General features: G+C 41.1%; 2 protein-coding genes across 11 annotated transcripts in view; one reads left to right on the top strand and one right to left on the bottom strand.

Annotated features, from left to right (window-relative positions):
- BTD (biotinidase) overlaps positions 1–13,088 on the bottom strand; it is a 44,372-nt gene extending 31,284 nt beyond the window's left edge. Inside the window, exon 1 of one of the 3 annotated variants that reach the window (XM_049870993.1) lies at positions 12,998–13,088. The gene's annotated coding sequence lies outside the window, so the exon portion shown is untranslated. The other 2 variants (XM_049870994.1, XM_049870992.1) reach the window with 2 other exon arrangements.
- HACL1 (2-hydroxyacyl-CoA lyase 1) overlaps positions 12,894–23,796 on the top strand; it is a 71,459-nt gene continuing 60,556 nt past the window's right edge. For 2 of the 8 annotated variants that reach the window (XM_049870981.1, XM_049870984.1), the window contains exons 1-5: positions 13,182–13,271; positions 13,459–13,563; positions 18,163–18,203; positions 19,986–20,066; positions 22,065–22,137. In XM_049870981.1, the coding sequence (XP_049726938.1) occupies positions 13,182–13,271; positions 13,459–13,563; positions 18,163–18,203; positions 19,986–20,066; positions 22,065–22,137 (390 nt within the window). Of the gene's footprint in view, positions 12,975–13,178; positions 13,272–13,458; positions 18,204–19,985; positions 20,067–22,064; positions 22,138–23,796 lie in introns of those variants that run through there. The other 6 variants (XM_049870983.1, XM_049870982.1, XM_049870985.1 and 3 more) reach the window with 6 other exon arrangements.

Here is a 23,796-nt window from a genome sequence, read left to right as displayed (position 1 = left end):
AGAAAAACCAGGCCCACAATAACCTGAGATGATAGTATTACTGGTACAGATTAAGAAACAAGCACATTTAAGATGATTAAAGAAGGGCCTAGAAGAATCTACGTAAAAGGAATAAGACACCGCCAAATAAAACCAGATGACTCTGAAAAAGTACCCAAAAGAACTACTGTAAGTGAAGATTATAGCTATAAAATTAAAATCTCAACGGGTAAATTTAAAAAGCAGATTTAGGATGGCAAAAGAGAGATTTTGTGACGTGGGGGTTAGAGCTGGAAAAAAATTTGCTTAGAAGGTACCACAGAGATGATAGAAATTTCTAAAAAATTGGATAAGAGACATGGAGGATTACCACAATAAATTTTTTTTTAAAAAAGAAACACAGAGGATAATTAAGATGATCTATCATATGTCTAGAGCCATGGTGGTGCAGTGATCAAGAGCTACAATCAGCTACGGCTGCTAACCAAAAGGTCAGCAGTTCGAATCCACCAGCTGCTCCTTAGAAACTCTGCGGGGTAGTTCTATTCTGTCCTATATAGGGTAGCTATGAGTTGGCATCGACTCAATGGCAACAGGTTTGGTTTGGTTTTTGATTTATCACATGTCCATTTGAAAGTTCAGAAGGCGAAAAAATGACACATATTTGAAGGAATAATGGTTGAGAATTTTCCATCTAAATAAAATTCAGAAGTACCAGATTTTGGATAAATAAAAAGAAATCTACAGCAGACTTTTCAAAAGCAGCCATAGACTAAGAAGATGCAATCTTCAAAGCGCTGAGAGAAAATAACTGTCAAACTAGAACAGCACTGTCCCTTATTCCACCCAAACCTCCTGAAAATAAATGGTCCAGGGAAAATTCACTCATTCCAAGCTGAGTAAAAAAAAAGCACAAGATCTATTAAAAGATACTACGAGAAAAGAAAATAAAATCCAAGTGAAGATCACTCACCAGAAAATTGGCACCAAACATAAAAACTGTGACCAAACATTTTCTCACAAATGAAGCAATTTGTGAAGCAAAAATGAAGCAATTGTTTCTGTAACACATTAAATAGATCAGGGATAAGAACATAAGGAAAAAAAAAAGAAATGAAATGTTCTCTGGCAGAGCTCTGGAAAGAACTAGAAGAAAAAACATGAAATTAAAACAAATATGGAGTGGCTCGAAGGAATCAGACGATGCTGTAAATATAGTAAGTGGCACGGAGATCAGGAATGAGAAAAGTGAACAATATGAATGGAAACATAAGAGTTGAAAATGATTCAAGAGAAAATGACTGATATGGAGTACGGGTGAATGAGATCCAAAGTATGTATGTGTAACTGGAAGACTGATGTAAGAAACGGAAATGTATGGTGGACACGCCAGGAGAAACTGTGATTTGCTTTTAGTTGACAGAGTATGCCAAGAATGAAGGGATCTCACAGATGTAACTGAAGTCTCAAATGAGTTGATTTTGAGCTAATCTAAAATCCTATGGGAAAACTTGGTGACATAGTGGTTAAGAGCTACAGCTCCTAACTAAAAGGTCAGCAGTTCAGATCCACCAGGTGCTCCTTGGAAACCCTAAGGAGCAGTTCTACTCTGTCCTATACAGGTGCTATGAGTCGGAATCGACTCCATGGCAATGAGTTTGGTTTTTTTTTTTTTGAAGTCCTATAGTGTCCCTATGAGTCAGAATTGACTTGACAGCAATGAGTTTGAGAAGAAGGTTATCCTGGGTGCAGCTGGCTTAATCAGGTGAAACTCTTTAAAGGAAGAACTAGGGTCCTCCTTGAGCTCAGACTGTCCTGCTGTTCTTGAAGAAGCAAACCCCTTCTTTTATCACTGCATGGAAATGAATTCAGCCAACAACGAACTGAGCTTGGAAGAGGACTCTGAGTCTCACTTGAGACCACGAATCTGGCCAACACCTTCATTTGTAGCCTCATGAAACCCTGAGAAGAGGACCCAGTTAAATTGTGCCTGGACTCCTAACCCATGGAAACTGTTGTTTTAAGCTGCTAAATGTGTGGTAATCTGTTATACAATAACAGTTAATTCATAATGGAACAGAAAAAATATGTTATTGATTGACATATGACAGAGGTGGCATTATGGATCAACCAATAAACTATACCATAAACGATGCTTGGACAATTGGATATGATGGTAAACTGATTATAAAAATGGACAGTAAGGGGTCTTAAAAGCCTGTGAGTGGCCATCTGAGATACTCCACTGGTCTCACCCCTTCAGGAGCAAGGGAGAATGTAAAAAACTAAAGACACAGGAAAAGATTAGCCCAAAGGATTAATGGACCACAACTACTATGGCCTTCACCAGACTGAGTCCAGTACAACTACATGGTGCCTGGCTACCGCCACTGACTGCTCTGACAGGGATCACAATAGAGGGTCCTGGACAGAGCTGGAGAAAAATGTAGAACACAATTCTAACTCACAAAAAAAGACCAGACTTACTGGTCTGACTGAGACTGGAAGAACCCCGGGAGTATGGCCTCCAGACACCCTTTTAGCTCAGTATTGAAGTCACTCCTGAGGTTCACCCTCCACCAAAGATTAGACAGGCCCATAAAACAAAAGGAGAATAAAGGGACACACCAGCCTAGAGGCAAAGACCAGAAGGCAGGAGGGGACAGGAAAGCTGGTAATAGGGAACCCAAGGTCAAGAAGGGAGAGTGTTGACATGTTGTGGGGTTGTTAACCAATGTCATAAAACAGTATGTGTACTAACCGTTTAATGAGAAGCTAGTTTGTTCTGTAAACCTTCATCTAAAGTATAATAAAAGAAAAAAAAAATGGCCAGTAATCATTCCCCTCTCTGTACCCAGGTTCCCTTACCATGCAACTTTAATGCCATCCCACTCAAGAGTCTGGGCTGAGCTGTGTAACCTGCTTTGGCAAATGGGATGTTAGTAAGCATGGCACACAGAGGTTTACACAATGGGGCTCGTCCCCTTCTGTTTTTGGGACCTGCTGCCATCATCTGAAGAGCTCACGGCTAACCTGCTGAATGACGAGGGATAGATGGCTCAGTGGTGATATCCCTATCACCCCAGCTGACAACCGGGCAACCTCCAGTGGAAGAGCCTCCTAACTGACCGGTAGCTGACCAAAGCCACATGTCTGAGCCCAGCTGAGCCTAGGCAGAAATGCCCAGCTGAGCCCAGCCCAAATGGTCAGCTCACAGAATTGTAAGTTAAATAAATGTTTGCTGTTTTAAGCAACTAAGTTTTGGAAGGTTACACAGCAAATTCAACTGAGGTAAATATATGGGGAAAAAAATGGATTCCTATCTCTCATCATACGCAAAAATCAATTTCAGGCAGACTAGAGACTTAAATATAAAAGACAAAACTTTAAGCTTTTTGATGAAAATATACAAAAAATCTTCATGACCTCAGGTTAGGGAAAGCTTTCTTAAATAAGATACAAAAAGTAAAGAACATAAAGGGATGGGGGCAGAACTGTCAAATGTGAATACAAAAAGTTAAAAAAAAAAAACTCTGCATTTCAAAAGTAACCATAAACAAAGTTAAAAGACAAAGAATTGGTATTTAGAATATGTAAAGAGTTCCTACAAATCAATAAGGAAAAGATAAGCAACCCGATAAAGAATAGGGTAATTCACAAAAGAAGCAATCCGGATGATATATATACTTATGTATACATACATATATGTATAGAAGGAGCCCTGGTGACACAATGGTTAAGCATTTGGCTGCTAACTGAAAGGCTGGCAGTTCAAACCCATGAGCGGGAGGAAAGACCTGGTGATCTATTTCTGTAAAGATTACAGCCTAGGAGACCCTACATGCAGTTCTACTCTGTCATATGGGGTCGCCATGAGTCGAAATTTGACTCGGCTAACAACTCTTTATATATTTATGTACATACACGTACAGGGTTGCTATGAGTTGGGACCGACTCAATGGCAACGGGTTTAGTTTTTTGGTATGTATGTAGTATAGATAGATAGATAGGTAGATTAGATAGATAGATATAGATATATAGATATACTCAGTGCCCAAACAAACCCAGTGCCGTCGAGTCGATTCCAACTCAAAGCGACCCTACAGGACAGAGTACAACTGCTCCATAGAGTTTCCCAGGAGCGCCTGGAGGATTCAAACTGCCAAGGCTTCGGTTAGCAGCTGTAGCACTTAACCACTATGCCATCAGGGTTTCCAGATATAGATATAAATATAAAAAAAAAAACCTGTGAAAACAGTGAACTGTGTAAGGCGGAAACCTGTCAGAGAAGAAAAACTCAAATATTCTCCACTAAAACGAACGATAGAAAGGTGGTAAGACTGCACCCCTTCAAAGGCAGGAAACTTGCAAGACCTTGAAAAACAAAGCAGTTCTGTCGAGTTCTGGCTTTCACAGATTTCAATGTGTATATATATATACACACACACACACACAACTTAGCCTAGTTAGAAGGTAAGGAAATGGAAATGAGAAGCCATTTCATATCACGATTGGTAAATTTTTTTTTAAAGTTCCATAGTATTTTGGTTTTAGTATCAATTGAGGATGTAGAGAAAGAGGTGTTTCTCATACCTAGATGGTGGGGGTATAAATTGATAAAATGACTTTGGAGACCAGTCTGGCAATATCTCGTAAGACCGATGATAAACCAGCTCTAGATATATATACATAGAAACTCTCATACGTGTGTACAAGGAGACATGCAAGAATGTTCAGGGCACACTGCTTATTATATCGAAAAGCTAAAAACAACCTAAATGTTCATCACCTGAAGGATGGATAACACGGGGATTCTAAACATCAAATTCAGGACAGTGGTGACCTCCATGGGATAGGGAGAGAGATGCAATGAGGGAAGGATAGATACACAGGGGCTTCTTTGTAATGTCGTACTTCTTAAACTAGAGGCTGGGTACATTAAAAAAAAAAATTTTTTTTTTTGATGTGTATTAATCTTTATTCTTAATCATGTGTCTGAAAGATGTCATAAATGTTAAATGTATAAAGAATAAGTGACTAAGAACACCAAAGACAAAATGTAATTTTAAGCCCAAGAGACAGAAAGGGCCACATAAATCAGACTATGGCCTGAGACCAGAAGAACTAGATGGTGCCCGGCTACAACCAATGACTACCCTGACAGGGAACACAATAGAGAATCCCTGATGCAGCAGGATAGAAATGGGATGCAGACCCTAAATTCTCGTAAAAAGACCAGACTTAATGCTCTGACTGAGACTAGAAGGACCCTGGAGGTCATGGTCCTCAGACCTTGTTAGCCCAAGATTGGAACCATTCCCAAACCCAACTCTTCAGACAGGGATTGGACAGAACTATAAGATAGAAAATGATACTGGTGAGGAGTGAGCTTCTTGGCTCAAGTAGACATATGAGACCATGTGGGCAGCTCCTGTCTGGAGGGGAGATGAGAAGGCAGAAGGGGTCAGAAGCTGGCTGAATGGACACAGGAATACAGGGTGGAGAGAAGGAGTGTGCTGTCTCATTATGGGGAGAGCAACTAGGAGTATATAGCAAGATGTATATAAATTTTTGTATGAGAGACTGACTTGATTTGTGAACTGTCACTTAAAGCACAATCAAAAAAAAAAAAAGTGACTAAAACAATAAATCCCGGCTAAGCTCCAAACCAGAACTCAAAGGTTATAATGCAGAAAGAAGGTTAAGGGCTTAAACTCTTCATCGTGAAGATTTCCCTCACCTAGGGTTATACCCCAGTTTGGCCCCACATCTCTGGGAATCACTCAGAGATTCTTCCATAAAGATAATTTTTTGTTTTGCTGAAATAGAGAATACATTAAAGGCAAACCAAGTGATCAGGTACAATTTAGAAAGCTAAAGCAAGGAGTTGCAATAAATGCTGATGGCAAAACAGAAGAAACGAATGAAAACAGAAAACATTTAAATACTGGTACCATTGTTTCCTAGGTGACACTCTCAAGTGTAGAGTTCATTACAGTGCAGAAATACTGTATTATGATTTCTAAAGCATTTGAAATAAATCCCTTTTATGTCTTCACAGCACAACATACAGCTGTCACCATTTCCCGGTACATTTTACACAAAGTGAATATCCTTGCTAGTGAGTTAGCAAATCCTGATGCCAAACTCTGCCGAATTTGCTAAAGAAAACACAATGGATGAAGACAAAGGGAAAACAGGGAAACATCGTTCCTTGGGCTTCCTTCCCGAAGAGCTCCCTGCTCCGGTTCTGGGTCTCACTGGCATTAACATGCAAAGCAAAGGTGGAGGGCTTGCCAGGCCAAGCCAGAGGCAGGAAGCCAACTGTTCTCCAGGTCATATGGCAACTGGGAAAAACTCCCAGTGCCCGTTGGCTGGTAACAGGCACTAAATTTGTCCCTGACGGCTCAATAATAAAGTTGCTTCTCATTGGCCTTGCTGTCAGCCCACCTCTGAGCTTTGGTACTCTGTAGCCCATAAATTTGAGAAGCAAACAAAGTCCATTTGACCTGTTTTATTCAAAGTGCCATTTTATGGCATTATTTTATCGCCTGCTCTGTTTCTGCTTAAATATTTCCTACAGCACATTTCCTGCCGTTCACATTTCAATACTAGTTTTATAAATAGCATTCTACAGAGATTTCCTTTCTTGTTACTCTTATAATGGCTTTCGGGTTGATGAAATATGTTTGTGAGACGATTTCTCACAGGTTCAGCTTTAAGATAAACACAAGGATTATCAGTGCTTTTGTTAGTTCACTGAAATTCAAACATACTATCAAAATTTCTCGGAGCCTTGGTGGGATACTGGGTAAAAAAGAGCTCAGCTGTTAACCAAAAGGTCTGCAGTTTGAACCTGCCAGCCACTCCTTGGAAGCCCTATGGGGCAGTTCTACTCTGTCCTACAGGGTCGCTATGATTCGGAATGGACTTCGACGGCAATGGGTTTGGTTTTTCTAATCACAATTTCTGTGCCTGAGGAGTTACTCCCTGTGGAAGCTATTTTAAACCTTTAGAGACTATATACTCTCCATGCACTATATTTGCAACTCTTACTAAAGTGCCTAGCTGCCTGGATATTCTCCTCGCCCAGGTGGAAGACAGCCCCCATATAACTTTGACAGCCTCAAATCCAGACCCCATTCTGCTCTTATCAATACTGTACTCCTTTCTTTTCAAAAAAAATTACATTTGTTCCTCTTTTGGTTTCCTCCTCCTCGTAATGAAGGAATGAATATCCACACTTACTGCCAAACAAGGTAATAAGGACCATGGTTAATGCTTACCAAGTCTGCACCAAGAGCCTTGGGTGAATTAAGAAAGAATCCCTGGGATCCTATCACGACAATTTGACAAGGACAAAAAGAGTTGTCCTTGTCCCTCTAAGCCTGGAAGCGCATCGCTTTTGCTGAATCATCAGACCCAAGTGAACAGTGGAACACTGAACCCTGAACTGAAAGGTTTAAAGGTGAAAGCAAGTTTAAATAAGCTCAAGGATGTTGCTTTTTGCTGAGCGGCTAGAAGCCAGCCAGTTAAGAATTTATCTTTTTGAAAAACCAGTTAATCTGGACTCAGACAATCTGTCCCAATTCGGAGTTTTCAGTGCTCTTTGTACTCAGTAAGCAGTTCTCTCAGTGATTCTAGAAATAACGAAGTGGACACAAGGCTCCTTGAACTGACTGCCTGTTGGATAGATTCGTGCAGACTATGTCCAACCAACTTTGAACCATCTCGTGCAAATTAATCAACAGTATTACTTTGCTAACAGGCAATCATAGCTTGAATTATCACCTAGTGTCTTCAGCCTTTATACAGAGCTGTGATTGTTGCTGTTAGGTGCCACTGAGCCAATTCTGACTCATAATGACCCCATGCGACAGAGTAGAACCGCCCCATGGGGTTTTATCTTTACAGAAGCAGATTGCCGGGTCTTTCTCCCGTGGAGCCACCGGATGGGTCTGAACCTCTGACCTTTCAGTTAGCAGCCGAGTACCTGAACCACTGTGCCACCAGGGCTCCCTTGAGTACAGACTTAGAGCTACTGGTTCTCAATTCTGGCTGCAAATCAAAATTGGCCCGCTTTGGGAAAAAAAAAAATACAGGTGCTTAACTTATCCTAAGAGTCTGATTCAGAAGATCTGGGGTAGGACCTAAGCAACGTTTTTTTAAAAAGTTTTCCAAGTGATTCTGGTGTAATGAGGTCAAGACTGTCACAGAGGTTACTGATATAAACAGTACTCATGATGGAGGGGGTGGGGTTCGTGCTTCTCAAACAGGGCCGGGATTCAAGTGCCAGGAACTATCTGAAGCCATCAAAGAACGTCCTACATCTTTCTGGAGTGTCAATTTTATCTGACAGGTAAGTGCTTTAAAATGTCTTTTTTATTTTGGGTTTTGTCAAAACTCATCTAACTGGTACTTAAGATCTGTGCGTTTCATTGTATGCTTATTATACCCCAATAAAAATGTCATTTTATAGTAAAATATGGATACATTCTGGGAGAGAACGCAAGACCAACATTTACTTATTTATTTTATTGTGCTTGAGGTGAAAGTTTACAGAGTAAATTAGTTTCTCATTAAACAATACACAAATTGTATTGTGACACTGGTTGCCAAGCCGTGATGTGTCAACACTCTCCTCTTCTCTACTCCGGGTTCCCTGTTTCCGTATGTCCAGTTTTCCTGTCCCCTCCTGCCTGCTCCTTTTTTGCTTTGGGGCTGGTGTGCCCATATAGTCTCACGTGTATGACTGAGCTGTGAAGCACGTTCCTCACATGTGTTATTGTTTGTACTATAAAACCGTCTAATCTTTGGCTGAAGGGTGAACCTTAGGACTGACTGCAGTACTGAGTTAAAATGGTCTGGGGGGGCCATATTTTTGCAGTTTCTCCAGTGTCTGTCAGACAGTAAGGCCGGTCTCTTTTTTGTGTGTGTGTGTGAATTTCAATTTTGTTCTACATTTTCCTCCTGCTCTGTCCAGGACCATGTACTGTGATTTCTATCAGGGTAGTCAGTGATGGTAGCTGGGCACCTTCTAGCTGCTCTGCGCTCAGTCTGTTGGAGGCTATGGTAGTTGTGGTCCATTACTCCTTTGGACTAATGTTTCCTTTGTGTCTTTGGTTTTCTTCATTCTCCTTTGCTCCAGCTGGGATGGGACCAGTAGGTGTAGCCTAGATGGCTGCTCGCAGGCTTTTAAGACCCCTGATGCTACTCACCACAGTCAGATGTAGAATGTTTTCTTCATAAATTCTGTTATGCCAATTGAGCTAGATGTTCTCTGAGACCACAGTCCCCAGCCCCAGCCCAGTAACTCGGTCCCTCAGGGAGTTTGGATGTGTCTGTGAAGCGTCTATGACTTTGCCCTGGTCAAGCTGTGCTGACTCCCCCAGAATTGTGTACTATCTAACCCTTCACCAAAGTTACCCCTTATCTACTATCTAGTTATTGTTTTTCCCTCCCCATACCTCCCTTCCCTCACAACCATCAAAGATTCTTTCTGTGTGTAAACCTTTTCATGAGTTTTTATAATAGTGGTCTCATACAGTATTTGTCCTTCTGTAATTGACTTATTTCACTCGGCATAATGCCCTCCAGATTCATCCATGTTGTGAGATGTTTCACAAATTCATCATTGTTCTTTATTTTTGCACTGTATTCCATTGCATGTATGTATCATCGTTTGTTTATCCATTAATCCCTTGATGGGCACTTAGGTTGTTTTCATCTTTTTGCTATCGTGAACAATGCTGCAAATGAACATGGGTGTGCATGTCTATTTGTGTGATGGCTCTGATCTCTCTAAGCATTCATTTTTTTTTTAGATGAACTATAAGACTTGAAAGACATCTCTTCCTTAGATGAGCTGCCTTAGGCTAGGCCTTGAGGCCCAGGCAGGCAGCCATTTCAGTCCTCTGCTTGGGGTGGGGGTGGAGAGTTGAAATACAGAGGGAAAGACCATTTGGAGTCCCCGCGTGGTAGAAACGGTTAACTCACTTGGCTACTAACCAAAAATCCAACCAGGGGTGCCTCAGAAGAAAGGCAGCCTGGTGATTCACTTCTGAAAAATCAGCCACTGAAGACCCTGTGGAGCACAGTTCTACTCTGACACACACGGGTTTGCCTTGGGCTTAGAAATCCTTTCACTTCTGATGCTTCTCATTCATTTCACTACTCGTGACCTGCTCCTCTCTCTTCTTGTCTCTTTTATGTCCACATATTACTGGTCTTTTTGCTTAAAAACAGTCCCAATCATCAAAATACGAGAAGTTCCACTCTTTGCTACGATTGGAGATTTTATGTTTATTGTTACCGAGCAGATGGTTTAACAGCTCTGAGGTGGCAGAATCAGCAACTGCGCATTGCAAGCAATTTTTCCACCCAAAGATATTTTAAAAAGTTATGGCCTTCCAGTTTCCCATCCAGTGAGTGAGGAGATTGGAAGTTATCCTTCCTGTCCTCACAACAATAAAATGCTGAAAATCTGAAAATCAAGAACTCTTCTTAGATCCACCAGAGAATTGAGGTTACAAGAGCAAACCGCTGCCCCAAAGCTGGAGCGACAGACGAACAGCAAACCACCGCTTAGCTTATGGGAACAGACACCTCCACCCCTGCTGCAGCCACCAGACCCAGTGTCCGTCCCCTAGGAATTCTTAAAGGGTAACTGATTCTTGGAGACTCAGTGTGGACTAGGTTGAGAGATAAAAAATTCTAGGAGGCCCAACCTCACTTTCAAGAGCCCCACCAGATTTTAAGTGCGCCACTAGAGAGGGAAGAGAAAAGTAAACATTTTAAAATAGTGCTCTGTTCTCCTTGTCCAGGGCCTGCCCTCAAGGGAAACTGCTTTACCAGACTCTAGCCAACCTGGGTTTTATCACAGCCCAGCTACTGGGATGGTTTCTGAGGGCAGCAAAAATTTTTGCCTAAAATGTCTGTGGTTCGAACCCACTGAGTGGTGCCGCAGAAGGCCTGAGATCTGCTTATGTAAAGATTACAGCCAAGAACCCTATGCAACAGTTCTACCCTGTAACACATGTGGCCCTCATGAGTCAAAATTAACTCGGCGGCAACGTCAAGTTTTTTTTTTGTTGCTGTTGTTAACCTACTGTGTGGTTAAGTGCTCAACTACGAATTGAAAAGCTGGTTGTTCAAACGCACCCAGAGGTGCCTTGGAAGAAAGGCCTGGAAATCTGCTTCCAAAAGGTCAAAACCTGGAAAAGCCTATCTTTTAATAGACTTGGGGGTGCAGCGGTGGTTCAGTGTTTGAATTCTTACCTTCCCATGCATAAGACCTGGGTTTGATTCTCCACCAATATACCTCAAGCACAGCCACCATCGCTCTTTCCAAGAAGGGTGTTGCTATGATACTGAACTGGTTTCAACTGAGCTTTCAGACTAAGATGAGAAAGAAAGGCCCGGTGATCTACTTCTGAAAATCAGCCACTGAAAACCCTAGGGGTCACAACAGTCTAATCCCCAGCTGATCATATGGATGGCACAGTACTGGGCAGCATTTCATCCTGTTGTGTGTGGGGTTACTACAAGTTGGGGGTCAACTTGATGGCAGCTAACAACAACAACAAACTTAGAAGAGGTGAAATATCCAGCTCCAGCCACACTGAGCCTTCCACATGGGGGAGGAGAATTGCCAAACTCCAGCCCCCTTCTACCCTTCAATGTAGGGGGAAAGGAAACACCCAACTCCAGGCCCCTCTAGTGTTCTTGTTTCACCTAAACGATGGGGGGCAAAAGGTAAGAAGCACCTGTGAAGGTCACAACTCAGGGGTACAGCCTCACTAAAAGATTAAAACCTAATCTTAGGATAGAACACTTCCCCTCCTCCCACACTCAGCCACCACATCAACATCAGTAACAATACAACTTTACAAGTGAAAGCACCTCAGTTCCTCTTACCCTGCACTTCTCCCTCGGATTTCAACAGAAAATTATAAGGCATGCTAAAAAGACAAAACACACAAGGAACAGAATAATCAACAACTGTGGGACAATTATAAAAGGTGTAACATTTTTTTTAACATATGTGCAACGGGAACACCAGAAGAAGAGAGAAAGGAACAGAAGAAATATTTGAAATAATAACGGCTGAGTTTTCCAAAATTATTGACACTAAACCACAGATCCAGGATCACAGGAACCTCAGAGAACACCAGGCAGGATATATAACCATTAAATCTACACCTAGGCTTATCACATTCAAACTGCACAATACCAAAGGCAAAGAGAAAAATCTTGAAAAAAGCTACAGGAAAGTTACGGTGCACGGGCTGGTTGCAGGTAGGGACTGTATCTAAGAATTACAAAAACCCACATTTCCTGACTTTGAAAAGACAGTAACGTGGATTAGCAGCAACGATTACAGAAAACATGTCTCAAAACTAACGAGGTTCAACGGATCTTGCTCAGTTAAGGAGTGAACGGTGGATAGAGGGTACGATTTGGGGGTCAGAAGCAAGGTCTGGGTCTAATGACTCTGGGAAAATTACTTTTGTTTCGAAGCTTCAATTCCTAGTCTATAAACCTGTTACAAAGCCTACGGCCTTATACGTGACATGCATCACTATGACTCAAAGCCTAGAACACAGGGTACATGGTGGGGGGCAGGCAGGACCACGTGATCCACAGGACGCCCTGCAGCGGACCTCATCTCCCAGCAGCCTTTGCGGAGCCTGTCTGCAGACCCCAGGGCGGCCCCGGGAGCGCGCGCCCGCGCCCGCGCCACGCCCACTGCCGGGCCAGCTCCGAGCCTTCAGCCAGCCTCGACTCTGCGCATGCGCCACTCGCCTTTTGTGCTCCCGAAAAGCGTCGGGATGGTAAGAGGTTGAGAGATGACGGCCAGACGGACTTCCCAACGCCTCCGAAGTTCGGCTTCTTACCTGCTAAACCGCCGCCTCCTGCTAGTCCCGCCTCCTCTGGCACTCTGACCCCACGAATGGGGGCGCTGAGAGGAGAACACGGTTCTGATTGGAGGAAGCGTAGGTTTACATTCTCGCCTTACCTTCAGTGCGGGCTGGCTTTAGCCCCGCCTCCGTCTTCCCGATACTTAAAGCGGTTGGTTGCTCTCCTGTCAGTCAGAGGAGCGGTCGGACAATTGGCTCGCGGGCCTCTTCGAAGGTTTCTTTCGCTGGCGATTGTCAGCTTGGCTGTAGGCTGCACAAGTGCCTTTTACTTTGAGGTGGAGGATGTCGGACAGCAGCCTCGCAGAGCGCGGCGACAGGAGCGAGGAGCAGGTGTCTGGCGCTGAAGTCGTAGCCCAGGCCCTGAAAACGCAAGTAGGATAGACTCACCTGGGCCTTACAGAGGGCTCTTACGGAAGCCGGCCAGGGCCTGGGGTTGTCTTGGAAACGAGGAGCGCGGGAGGTGGTTTGCTGCGGGGGGTTTTCTTTTAGTGCCCAGGAGGGAGGGAAGGAAGGCTGTGGCGGGCCCCGGGCGTTTATTCCTCTATTCTCCGGCCCCCAGGGTGTGGAGTACATGTTTGGCATCGTAGGCATCCCAGTGACCGAAATCGCCGTGGCTGCGCAGGGCCTGGGTATCAGGTACATTGGCATGAGGAACGAGCAAGCGGTGAGTATGAATGCAGGGAGTTAAATGCATTATTGGGAGTAATCAACAATAATGGCAAATGGTCATTGTATCCATTTAGCACTTGCCACTGTTACTGTGCTTTACACATCTTAATCAAAATAGTCCTATGAGGCCAGAACTATTGTTAATCGTACTTGACAGGTGAGAAGTGAGACAGCAAAGGTTAGGGTAACTTGCCCAAGCTGACACAGCTGACAGTGTCAGAGCCAGCATTTGAACTTGGACATTCTAGGTCCAGAGTCCGTGCTCTTAACCACTGTCCTGCGTTGCCAAATCTAGAGTGTCAGAATTGGAAGGGACAATTTCCCAGTCTGAACCTGAGTGCCCTGTAGTTCACTGTCACTCTCCATTGTTGTTGTTAGGTGTCCTCGAGTCGCTTCTGATTCATAGTGACCCTGTGTACAACAGAACGAAACGCTGCCCCGTCCTGCACCATCCTCATGATCGTTGTTATGCTTGAGCTCATTGTTGCAGCCACTGTGTCACTCCGTTTCACTGAAGGTCTTCCCCTTCTCCACTGACTCTCTAGCAAGTATGATGTCCTTCTCTAGGGACCAGTCCCTCCTGGTAACATGTCCAAAGTGCGTGAGACAAAGTCTCACCATCCTCACTCCTAAGGAGCATTCTAGATGTTCTTTCTCCAAGACAGCACGTTTCTGTGTTTTATTTGTGTATGGTCTGACTTCTCCATTAGGCTGTGAGCTCCAGGAGAGCAGGGAGGTTATTTCTTCTCTGCTTAGCTAGCTGTACTCCCAGTGCTTAGAGGGATGCCTGCGGAATGAATGAATGAACCCCAACTTTCTCGTTATATCATAGGTGGTTTGGCTACTTGAAGGATATCACAAATGGCGGAGGCACAGTTGGAACTCAGATGTTGAAAATCCCAGTCCAGTGCTCTTTCTACCACGTCACACCACTACGTTTCTCAGGCTTGTTTGGAGGAAGATAGGATCATTTGTCAGCCAAGTCTCAGTTTTTCCTCTGTCAGCCCGGCCTCACCCTTACTTCAGCAACATTGGCTTAAAAGATTGAGGATCCGCTTCTACCTTGTCATGTCCACTCAGTCCATCTTCAGTTAAATATTGCCGCTTTTCACTCACACTGTTACACTCTAATTCAGGCTCTTGCCACTCTTTACCTCCTGGCTGGTGCCTTGCTTCTGCAATCAGGTGTGAGCCCCTAGAGAGCTGGAGTTGTGGTTCGTTGGTTATTCTGTCCCTTACAGTGCCTGGTTTGGCTGGGGCTTTTGATGATGTAAGTGTTTAATACATTTTCTATTAATTGAATGACATTCCTTATCTACAAGGTGAGAGTTTTTTTTTTTTACCCTTAAAACTTCCAAGTTTCTTGAAGTCTTGAGTTTCTGTTGCTTCTACCTTTTACTTTTACCGGTTGGGACAACACTGTGTCTTTCATCTGTATGGGAAGATGAAGCTATTGACTTATTAATGGGACCTATATTTTACTGTTTTTCTAGAGGTGGGAAATCTGCTACTGATTAGTTCTTCATACAGCAAACATTTAATGAGTGTGTGTTATGTACCTGGTACTGTGCTGCTTACCTGTGGGAGACAGAGGCTGTAAAGAAGGAGTGGGGTTTAGTCTTGACTTTCAAGTTGATCAGAGTCTGGGAGGGTGAGGGCAAGACATACAGAAAAAGCTTTTATCTAGTTTGATAACTGGTTTAACGTATGTATAAGGGGCAGTAGTAGCACAGAGAAAGCTACCAGTTTTCTATGAGCGGGACAGAGATTACTTATAGAGGTAGTGTTTGTTCATGCTGGTCCAAGGTATCTCAAAAGCGTGGGCTGTAAGACTAGATGGGAAGGCTGAGGGGAGGCTGTGGAGAGTCTTCTCTAGCTGGAAGAGGAGTTCAGACTTTATTCAATAGGCAATAGATAGACTTTAAAGGATTTTCTAAACAGGTGGGAGATTTGTACGTCAGTAAGGTGATTTTGAAGGTAGTACAGAGTATGAAGGTCCCTGGGTGGCGTAAATGGCTGGCACTTGACTACTAACCTAAAAGTTGGCAGTTCAAACCACCCAGCAATGCTGTGGAGGAAAGGTTTGATGATCCGCTTCCATAAAGATTACAGCCAAGAAAACCCTTGGCTGTAATCTTTATGGAAACAGTTCTACTCTGTAACACATGAGTTTGCCATGAGGGAGAATCAGACAGAGGGAAGGAGCCAGAAGATAGAATCCAGCTTGGAGTTTTATTTCAGTCTCTATAAACTTAGTTGGAGAATCCCTGAGTGGTGCAAACAGTTAAGTGCTTGGCTACTAGCCGAAAGGTTGGTGGTTCGAACCCCCCCAGAGGTGGCTTGGAAGACAGGCCTGGTGATCTGCTTCTGAAAAACCACAGCCTTGAAAACCCTATTGAGCATTTCTACTCTGCACACATGCAGTCGCCACGACTGAGTGTTCTTATTGCATCAGATGTTTTGTTTTGTGTACTTTCGTGTCTCCAAAAAAGCCCGTTGTGTCAAGTCGATTCTGACTCATAGTGACCCTACAGGACAAAGCAGAACTGCCCCATAGGGTTTCCAAGGAGTGGCTGGTGGATTTGAACTGCCAACTTTTTGTTTAGCTTTCAGATACTTAACTACTGCGCCAGCAGGGAACCTTCATATCTCAAGCATTGTCTTATTCTCCTGTGTGAATTTGGCCTTATATGCAAAAGGAAAAAGAGTAGGGCCAAAGATTGGCTGATAGAGAGTAGCACCACAGAAAAAAAGCAGAGCCTTTTTGCAGTTTCTTAGTTGGGCATATGCAGTGGTGTCAGTTAAGATTATGATTCATAAAAATTTATTTTTATTTTTTATATTGGTGTCCTTAATGTGGGTTTGGAGGAGCCCTGGTGGTGCAGTGGTTAACCCTGTGGCTGCTAACTGAAAATGGGCGGTTCGAACCCACAAGGTGCTTCGCTGGAGAAAGATGCGGCAGTCTGCTACCATAAAGATTTCAGCCCTGGAAACCCTATGGGCAGTTCTACTCTGTCCTGTAGGGCCACTAAGAGTTGGAATTGACTTGATAGCAACTTGAACCTGTAAAATCCCTTTGCCGTCGAGTTGATTCTGACTCATAGTGACCCTATAGGACAGAGTAGAACTGCTCCATAGAGTTTCCAAGGAGCGCCTGGTAGATTCGAACTGCTGACCTTTTGGTCTTAATCATTATGCCACCAGGCTTTCCTTGCCAGCAACAGGTTTGGTTTTTTTTTTTTTTAAATGCGGATTCAGGTTCAGTATACCGTGTTTAAAGCTGAATGAAGGCTAGAAAGTACCCAACTTATTTCTATAAAAATGTGAAGCGATGCTACTGGGTAAAGTGATATCTCAGATGAAGAAGAAGGATGCGTTTGAGAGGGTATTTGGCATTTTTGCAGGTTTTCTTGTATTTATATAATTTAGTGTCTCCTTGTGCTTCCTGATTATGAGCTGAAATACAGCATAAAATTAAAAATGAGCCATAAGCAGGCCGTTAAGGAAGTCTCAACAAATTTCCAAGAATTGAAAACATACAGTGTATGTAAACTGAAAATCAATTAGAAATTAATAACAGAAAGATAACCAGAAAGTCTCCAAACGTTTGAAAATTAAGTGGCACACGTGTTGGTATTTTGTAAATATTTAAGATTGATAGACTCAATAAACCTCAAGCAAGACAGATCAAGAATAAAAGCAAAACACAATGACCAGTATCAAGAATGAAAATGAAAAAATAGGGATATCACTACAGATCCTAATTAACCAGCGGGTTGAAGAAGAAATTACAGTGGGAAATAGAACATATTTTGAATTGAATGATACAGGATACAGCTAAAGCTGTTCCTAGAGGGCATAGCTCTAAGTGAATCTGTTAGTAAAGAAGGTGAAAAACCAATGCTGTAAACTTACATTCCAAGAAAAAGAAAAGCAAACTAAACCAAAAATGAAGAGTTAAATAGTAAATATAAGAGCAGAAATTAGTGAAATTGAAAAACAAAAAATAGCAGTAAAAATCAACAAAGCCAAAAATTAGTTCTTTGATAAAGTTTAATAAAAAAAAAATTTTTTTATAAATTTGATAAATCCCTATTAAGACTGATGACAAATAAAAGAAAGAAAATACACAGCACCAATACCAAGAATAAAGAAGACATTCCTGCTGAGCCTGCAGATATTTAAAAGAATCATAAGAGGATATTATGAATAATGTAGGTGAAATGGAGAAATTTCTTGAAAGACTAAAAACTAGATTAGGTAGCTAAACCATTATTTGAAAATTATGGGTAGATGATTTCTTGGTAAAATGGGAAGCATTTCAATTCCTGTTTTACCATTAGATCCTATTCTCTTGCTTAAAACCGAAAACCAAACCCACGCGACTCATAGCGACCCTATAGGACAGAGTAGAACTGCCCCATAGCATTTCCAAGGAGCAGCTAGTGGATTCGAACTGCTGACCTTTTGGTTAGCAGCTGAGCTCTTAACCACTGTGTTACCAGAGCTCCACTCTTGCTTGGTAGTAAATTATTCTCGTACACAGACTCTAAGGATCCCAATATGTTTAAGTCCTGGTGTTCTTTCTTTGTAGGCTTGTTATGCAGCTTCTGCCATTGGATATCTGACAGGCAGGTGAGCAAAAATCTGTTTTTTTTTTTTTTTTTTAAACTTTAACATTTTTGGGTAGAACTCTTAGAATTCTCAGTTGAAGAATTAGTTGCTTTGAAAAGATTATAGATGTTATTAGTGAAGAAAAAGAAGGAAATTTTGAGCTCTCTGAGGGTCAGTTCAAAGAATGATAATGAGTACCAGACAAGGGTGTCTTAGGATGGAACACGTTGCCATTTGCAGGGTGAACCGCTGAAGGTCAGATGAGTCTTGCCTTGACTTGGATCGCATAACCACTTCAGCATGCTTCGTACAAAAATGCTCAGCTCAAAAACATGACTGGGGGCCGGGGGGCTTGTTCCACAGATTTTATAGTGTGTTTCCATGTTACCTAATCACTCACCCTTGTTTTATTTAAAACAAAAACAAAAGTCCATTTTAGAAAACCTGGAAAATTCAGAAAAGTCTAAGGAAGAAAACTAAAATCACACATAATCCCATAGCTGTTAATACTTGGTTATAATTTCTTCACGTTTTTATTTCTACACACACGTGTCTTTCAAAGCAGAGTCTGGACTTAAGCTGTAATTAGTATCATACTTTTTTTTTTGTTTATGTTAGCTTTAATAAAATTTTCTTTCCAAAAATGAAATTAGTAATTAAATACTAAAAGACAGAAAGTAGTAAAGTTCCAAAGCCTGTAAAAAAAAAAAAAAAAAAAAATTTTTTTTTTTTTTTTAAACAGATTAGTCCTTCTTGTCTGATAGGAACCTTCTGAGTTTCAGCTCGAGGAAAATAGGCCATCCAAATAACAATATCCTGACCCCCATTTTCTGTTACTTTATTTGCATGTGAACAATTTGGCCTGGAAGACCTTTCAATACAGAGTCATAAATACCGTAGCCTACAAAATGACTATAATATACTTTTTTAAAAACTTTTTTACTTAAATGTACTTCTAGAACTGCACTGTCCAGTATGGTAGCCACTAGCCACGTGTGGCTATTTACATTTGAATTTAAATTCATTAAAATTAAATATTTGAACTATAGTTTCTCAATTGCACTTCTCAATGTCAAGTATGGCTACCGTGTCAGACTGTGTAACTATATAACATCTCCATTATTGCAGAGAATTATATAACACTGTTCTAGAAGTTTAATGTACTTGGTGATAGTTAAGGTCCTTTTAAAGACTGTCTTAACCAGAGCTTCTAAAGAAATTGTAAAAGAGTTGCATCCCGGGTAAAGTTCCCATGCTCAGTAAAGAGATTTGGGGCATAACACTCCATTTCAGAATTACTTTTGTCTGAAAGATCATTTGACGTTCTATTTATTTGATAAGAAATGAAAAAGCCTTCCCCCCTCAACAAGAATTTACTCAGCAGTAAAATAAATTGCCCTGTATGCAGTCCACTTTGTTTAGCCTCAATGTGAACCCGTTGCCGTCCAGTCGATTCTAACTCATAGCGACCCTATAGGACAGAGTAGACTTCCCATAGAGTTTCCAAGGAGCAATTAGTTGATTCAAACTGCCGACCTTTTGTTTAGCAGCTGAGCTCTCAGTCACTGTACCACCGGGGCTCCTTTTAGCCCCGATATATTAGGTGCAAAATGTGGAGAGACTAGTGAAACAATGTGAAGATACCGTCTTAATTATTGAAGAAAGAGTGATATAATCTTTTTCTTGTTTTTTAATTGAAATAATATTCTAATTTTTGTTTTGCCGATGGTAGTAAAGACCTATATGTCCTTCTGAATCAGTCGTTGTATTTGACCACTTTTAATAATTTTGTTTTGCTTCTAGGCCAGGAGTATGCCTTGTGGTTTCTGGCCCAGGTCTCATCCACGCCTTGGGTGGTATGGCAAATGCAAACATGAACTGTTGGTAATCAAATCATTATTGAAAACCATCTCTTAAAAATGTCCCTGATTTTACTGAGTGGAGGAAGCACTGATCCGAGCTGGGGTGGCTGAAGGGAATGCTTAGTTAAGGCCACAGTGCTTGATTTCCTCATCCTGTTGAGCAGGTTTGACACTTTATCTTCTCTGGCACAGATTTCGTGGTGATAATTAGAACATAAAGTTCTTAGGAAGAAATGTAGATACCAGTATTTCTGCCTCACATACTTTTGAAGCTTCTGGAACCATAGACTTTAGAACTCTAAGGGCTGTTGGAGATTTCCTATCCCCGTATGTTACAGATAAAGAATTGATGCTCAAAGAGATTAAATGACATCTGATCATTGTTGCTAATTTTTTTTTTTCTTCACGAAGTATTTGTGCATATCTAATAATAAATAAAATCCTACTGGGTATGTGTAATATGTATATACTTTATATGTACTTACTAATTTTAGATTTCTTTTTTGGAAATAATTTCAAACTTACAGAAAAGTTGCAAGAATAAGAATAAACAGTACAGAGAACCCTTGTATAGACTTTTATTCAGTTTCACTTATTGTTGACATTGTTATCTCATTTGCTTTATCATTTGTTCTTTCTGGATGGATGGATACATAGATACACAGACAAATATTTAGGTAGATAAACCGAAACCAAACTGTAAAGTCGATTCCAATTCATAGCAACCTTGTAGGACAGAGTAGAACTGTCCCATAGGGCTTCTAAGGCTGTAATCTTTACGAGGAAACCCTGGTGGCGTAGTGGCTAAGTGCTACGGCTGTTAACTAACAGGTTGGCGGTTCAAATCCGCCAGGTGCTCCTTGGAAACTCTATGGGGCAGTTCTACTCTGTCCTATAGGGTCGCTATGAGTTGGAATCGACTTGACAGCGCTGGGTTTGGTTTTTTGGTTTGGTAATCTTTACGAAAGCAGACTGCTACATCTTTCACTCACAGAGTGGCTGGTGGGTTCAAACCGCCAACCTTTTAGTTAACAGCCGAGCATATTAACCAGTGTACCACCAGGGCTTCTAGGTAGATAATACCCACACATAATATTTTTTTCTGAAATGTTTGAGGATAGGGGCTGTCTAGCCCTAAATACTTCAGTGTATCTTGCCTAAGAATAGAGATGTTCTGACCAGTAGAATTAGGAACTCAGTTAAATTTAGCATTGATACAATACTTTTTATCTACTCTGCCATCTGTATTCTAATTTTGTCGGTTGACCGAATAATGTCCTTTATAAAGAGCATTATTTTTTCTCCAGCACAGGATCTTGTCTTAAGTGATGCGTGGCATGTAATTGTCGTGGCTCTTTAGCCTCCTTAAACTTAAGAACGTTTGTTGAGGACCATTTTATATCATTATTGACTACTGTATTTTATCTGATATTCTCACTTGTTTTGAGATAAGTCATATGTATAATGCTTCAGAATAAGCAGAAATCCCTTTCGTTACATTATTTTGTTGTTTAGTTATACTCTTTGAAGAGACCATTTTAAAAAATTCTGGGAGGCAGTATATAAAAAAATAAAGTTATAATACTTGAATTTACTCAGTTGGAAAAATTCATTTTAGAATTTTAAGAAATACATTTTTCCAAACCGTTTTTTTTTAAAGTTTATTTCTTGAGCAGTTTTAGGTTTGCAATATTCTTTTTTTCCCTTTTGAAGAGTAAGAATTTTATTGCTGAGCAATGTCGCTTTCTCTGTCATTTTCAAGTAGACTAACATAGGAAAGTGTAAAATTTCTTCTCCCTTCATCCCATCCCAGGAATAATAGGAAGAGTATAAAAATTCAGTTTATATTACCACACTTAGCAGTTAGGGCCAGCATCTAAAAAGGGGGAAAGAGGAAAAACAGTTATTACAAATTTCGGATTTTTTGAGGAAAGGTTCTCTCGTATCAGGTTACACCCTAAATCTTTATCTACAATTTTAAAGGGAAATTTAATTCTGTTTTTAAAAATTAATATTTCAGGCCCTTGCTTGTGATCGGTGGTTCCTCTGAAAGAAGTCAGGAAACAATGGGAGCCTTCCAGGAGTTTCCTCAGGTACCCAACTCTAAGACTTTTCCTCTAGAGCACGTAGCGCAGTTACACACAGTAAGAGTTATGAGGAAAAAATTAAAAAGCCGTGTTTGCAAAATAAAAATTAATACAAATAAAATAGAGGTTCCTAAGAGAATTTAAAGGTAATTCTCCTGAACTAAAAAACAGTCTCAGGGTGAATATTGAGAAAGAGCTTTTAGGCCTTAGTTAGGGTTGGTTTTTGAAGAAATACACCTTTCTGACAAGCTTTTAAACTCTGAAATAAGTTCCTCTAAGAGTTAAAGATATACAGGAATGAAAATAATTTTAAGCTATGCCTCTCAGATGTTAGAGAAGTGAAAAGTTCAGAGAAAAAATCTTACTCAAAATGAATACCAGTAGATCCTGGGCCCACCACCCACCTGGTGGCTTGCATGTTGTTACTGTGATGATGGAAACTGTGCCACCAATATTTCAAATACCATCAGAGTTGTTCATGGTGGTTAGGTTTCACTGGAGCTTCCAGACTATGACAGACTAAGAAGAAAGGCCTGGTGATCTATTTCTGAAAATTAGCCAGTGAAAACCCTATGGATCATAACAGAATATTGTCTGATACAGTGCTGGCAGGTGAGCCCTCTAGGTTGGAAGACACTCAGGATACACAGTGACTGCAGCAGTGAACTTGAGCATACCAATGATTGTGAAAATGGCACAGGACTGGGCAGCATTTCGTCCTGTTGTATGTGGGGTCACCGTGAGTTGGAGTAGACTCAACAGCAGCTAACCGCAACAGAAACAAACCCTGGACAAGTTCATTTTTATTTTAGAAAACCGAAGGAAAGTATTTCAAGATTTAAAAAAAACCTGAAAACTTGTCAACGAGATGCTGCAGTTTTAAGAATAATTGTAGAAAGCAAATAGGCAGGAGTAAATGATTGACACTTAAGATATAAATACGTTTGAACATTTACAGGACAAAGTTAAAAACAAAGTAATTCATGGTGGATAGGTTTGTATATCAGGAATCATCATGAGAACTTCAGAATATAAACATAGAATTTTGTATGTGATACACTAATATAAAATACTAGACTGTGGTATAAACCCAAAACCAAACGCCTTGCCGTCGAGTCGATTCCAACTCATAGTGACTCTATAGGACGGAGTAGAGCTGCCCCATGGGATCTCCAAGGCTGTAATCTTTTCCACAGCAGATTGCCACATCTTCCTCCCATGGGGCAGCTGGTGGGTTCAAACTACCAACCTTTCAGTTAGCAGCTGAGCACTTAACCACTGCACCACCAAGGCTCCTTCCGACTCTGGTATAAGTTAGTGCAAAAATGGAATTTTTATACTTTTGAAAGGGAATAAAGTTACGCTTAGTTATTGATAGAAAATAACAGTGATTTAAAAGATGCTGATATATTTGTAAAACAAGCACAGCAGATAAATTATTTAAAGGGAGATGTAGATTACTGCAAAAATTGTATAGACGAAGAAAGAAAGCAGAGGATAATGTCCCTTAGAAGCCTTTTTTCCTGAAAAGGAAACCCAAAGAAATTTATTACATTAAATAAAACGACCAAAGAGTTTAAAGAAAGGCTGTGACATAGTTTCTTTACCTTTTAACTTAGAGTTAAACCTGATTTAATTGTTCAAAAAATTGAAAACATGTTGTTT

The sequence above is a fragment of the Elephas maximus genome, chromosome 27 (assembly GCF_024166365.1).
Source record: "Elephas maximus indicus isolate mEleMax1 chromosome 27, mEleMax1 primary haplotype, whole genome shotgun sequence".
NCBI classification, from domain to species: domain Eukaryota; kingdom Metazoa; phylum Chordata; class Mammalia; order Proboscidea; family Elephantidae; genus Elephas; species Elephas maximus.
The sequence above is the reverse complement of the archived record's forward strand: the minus strand, read 5'-3'. Positions and strand labels throughout refer to the sequence as shown.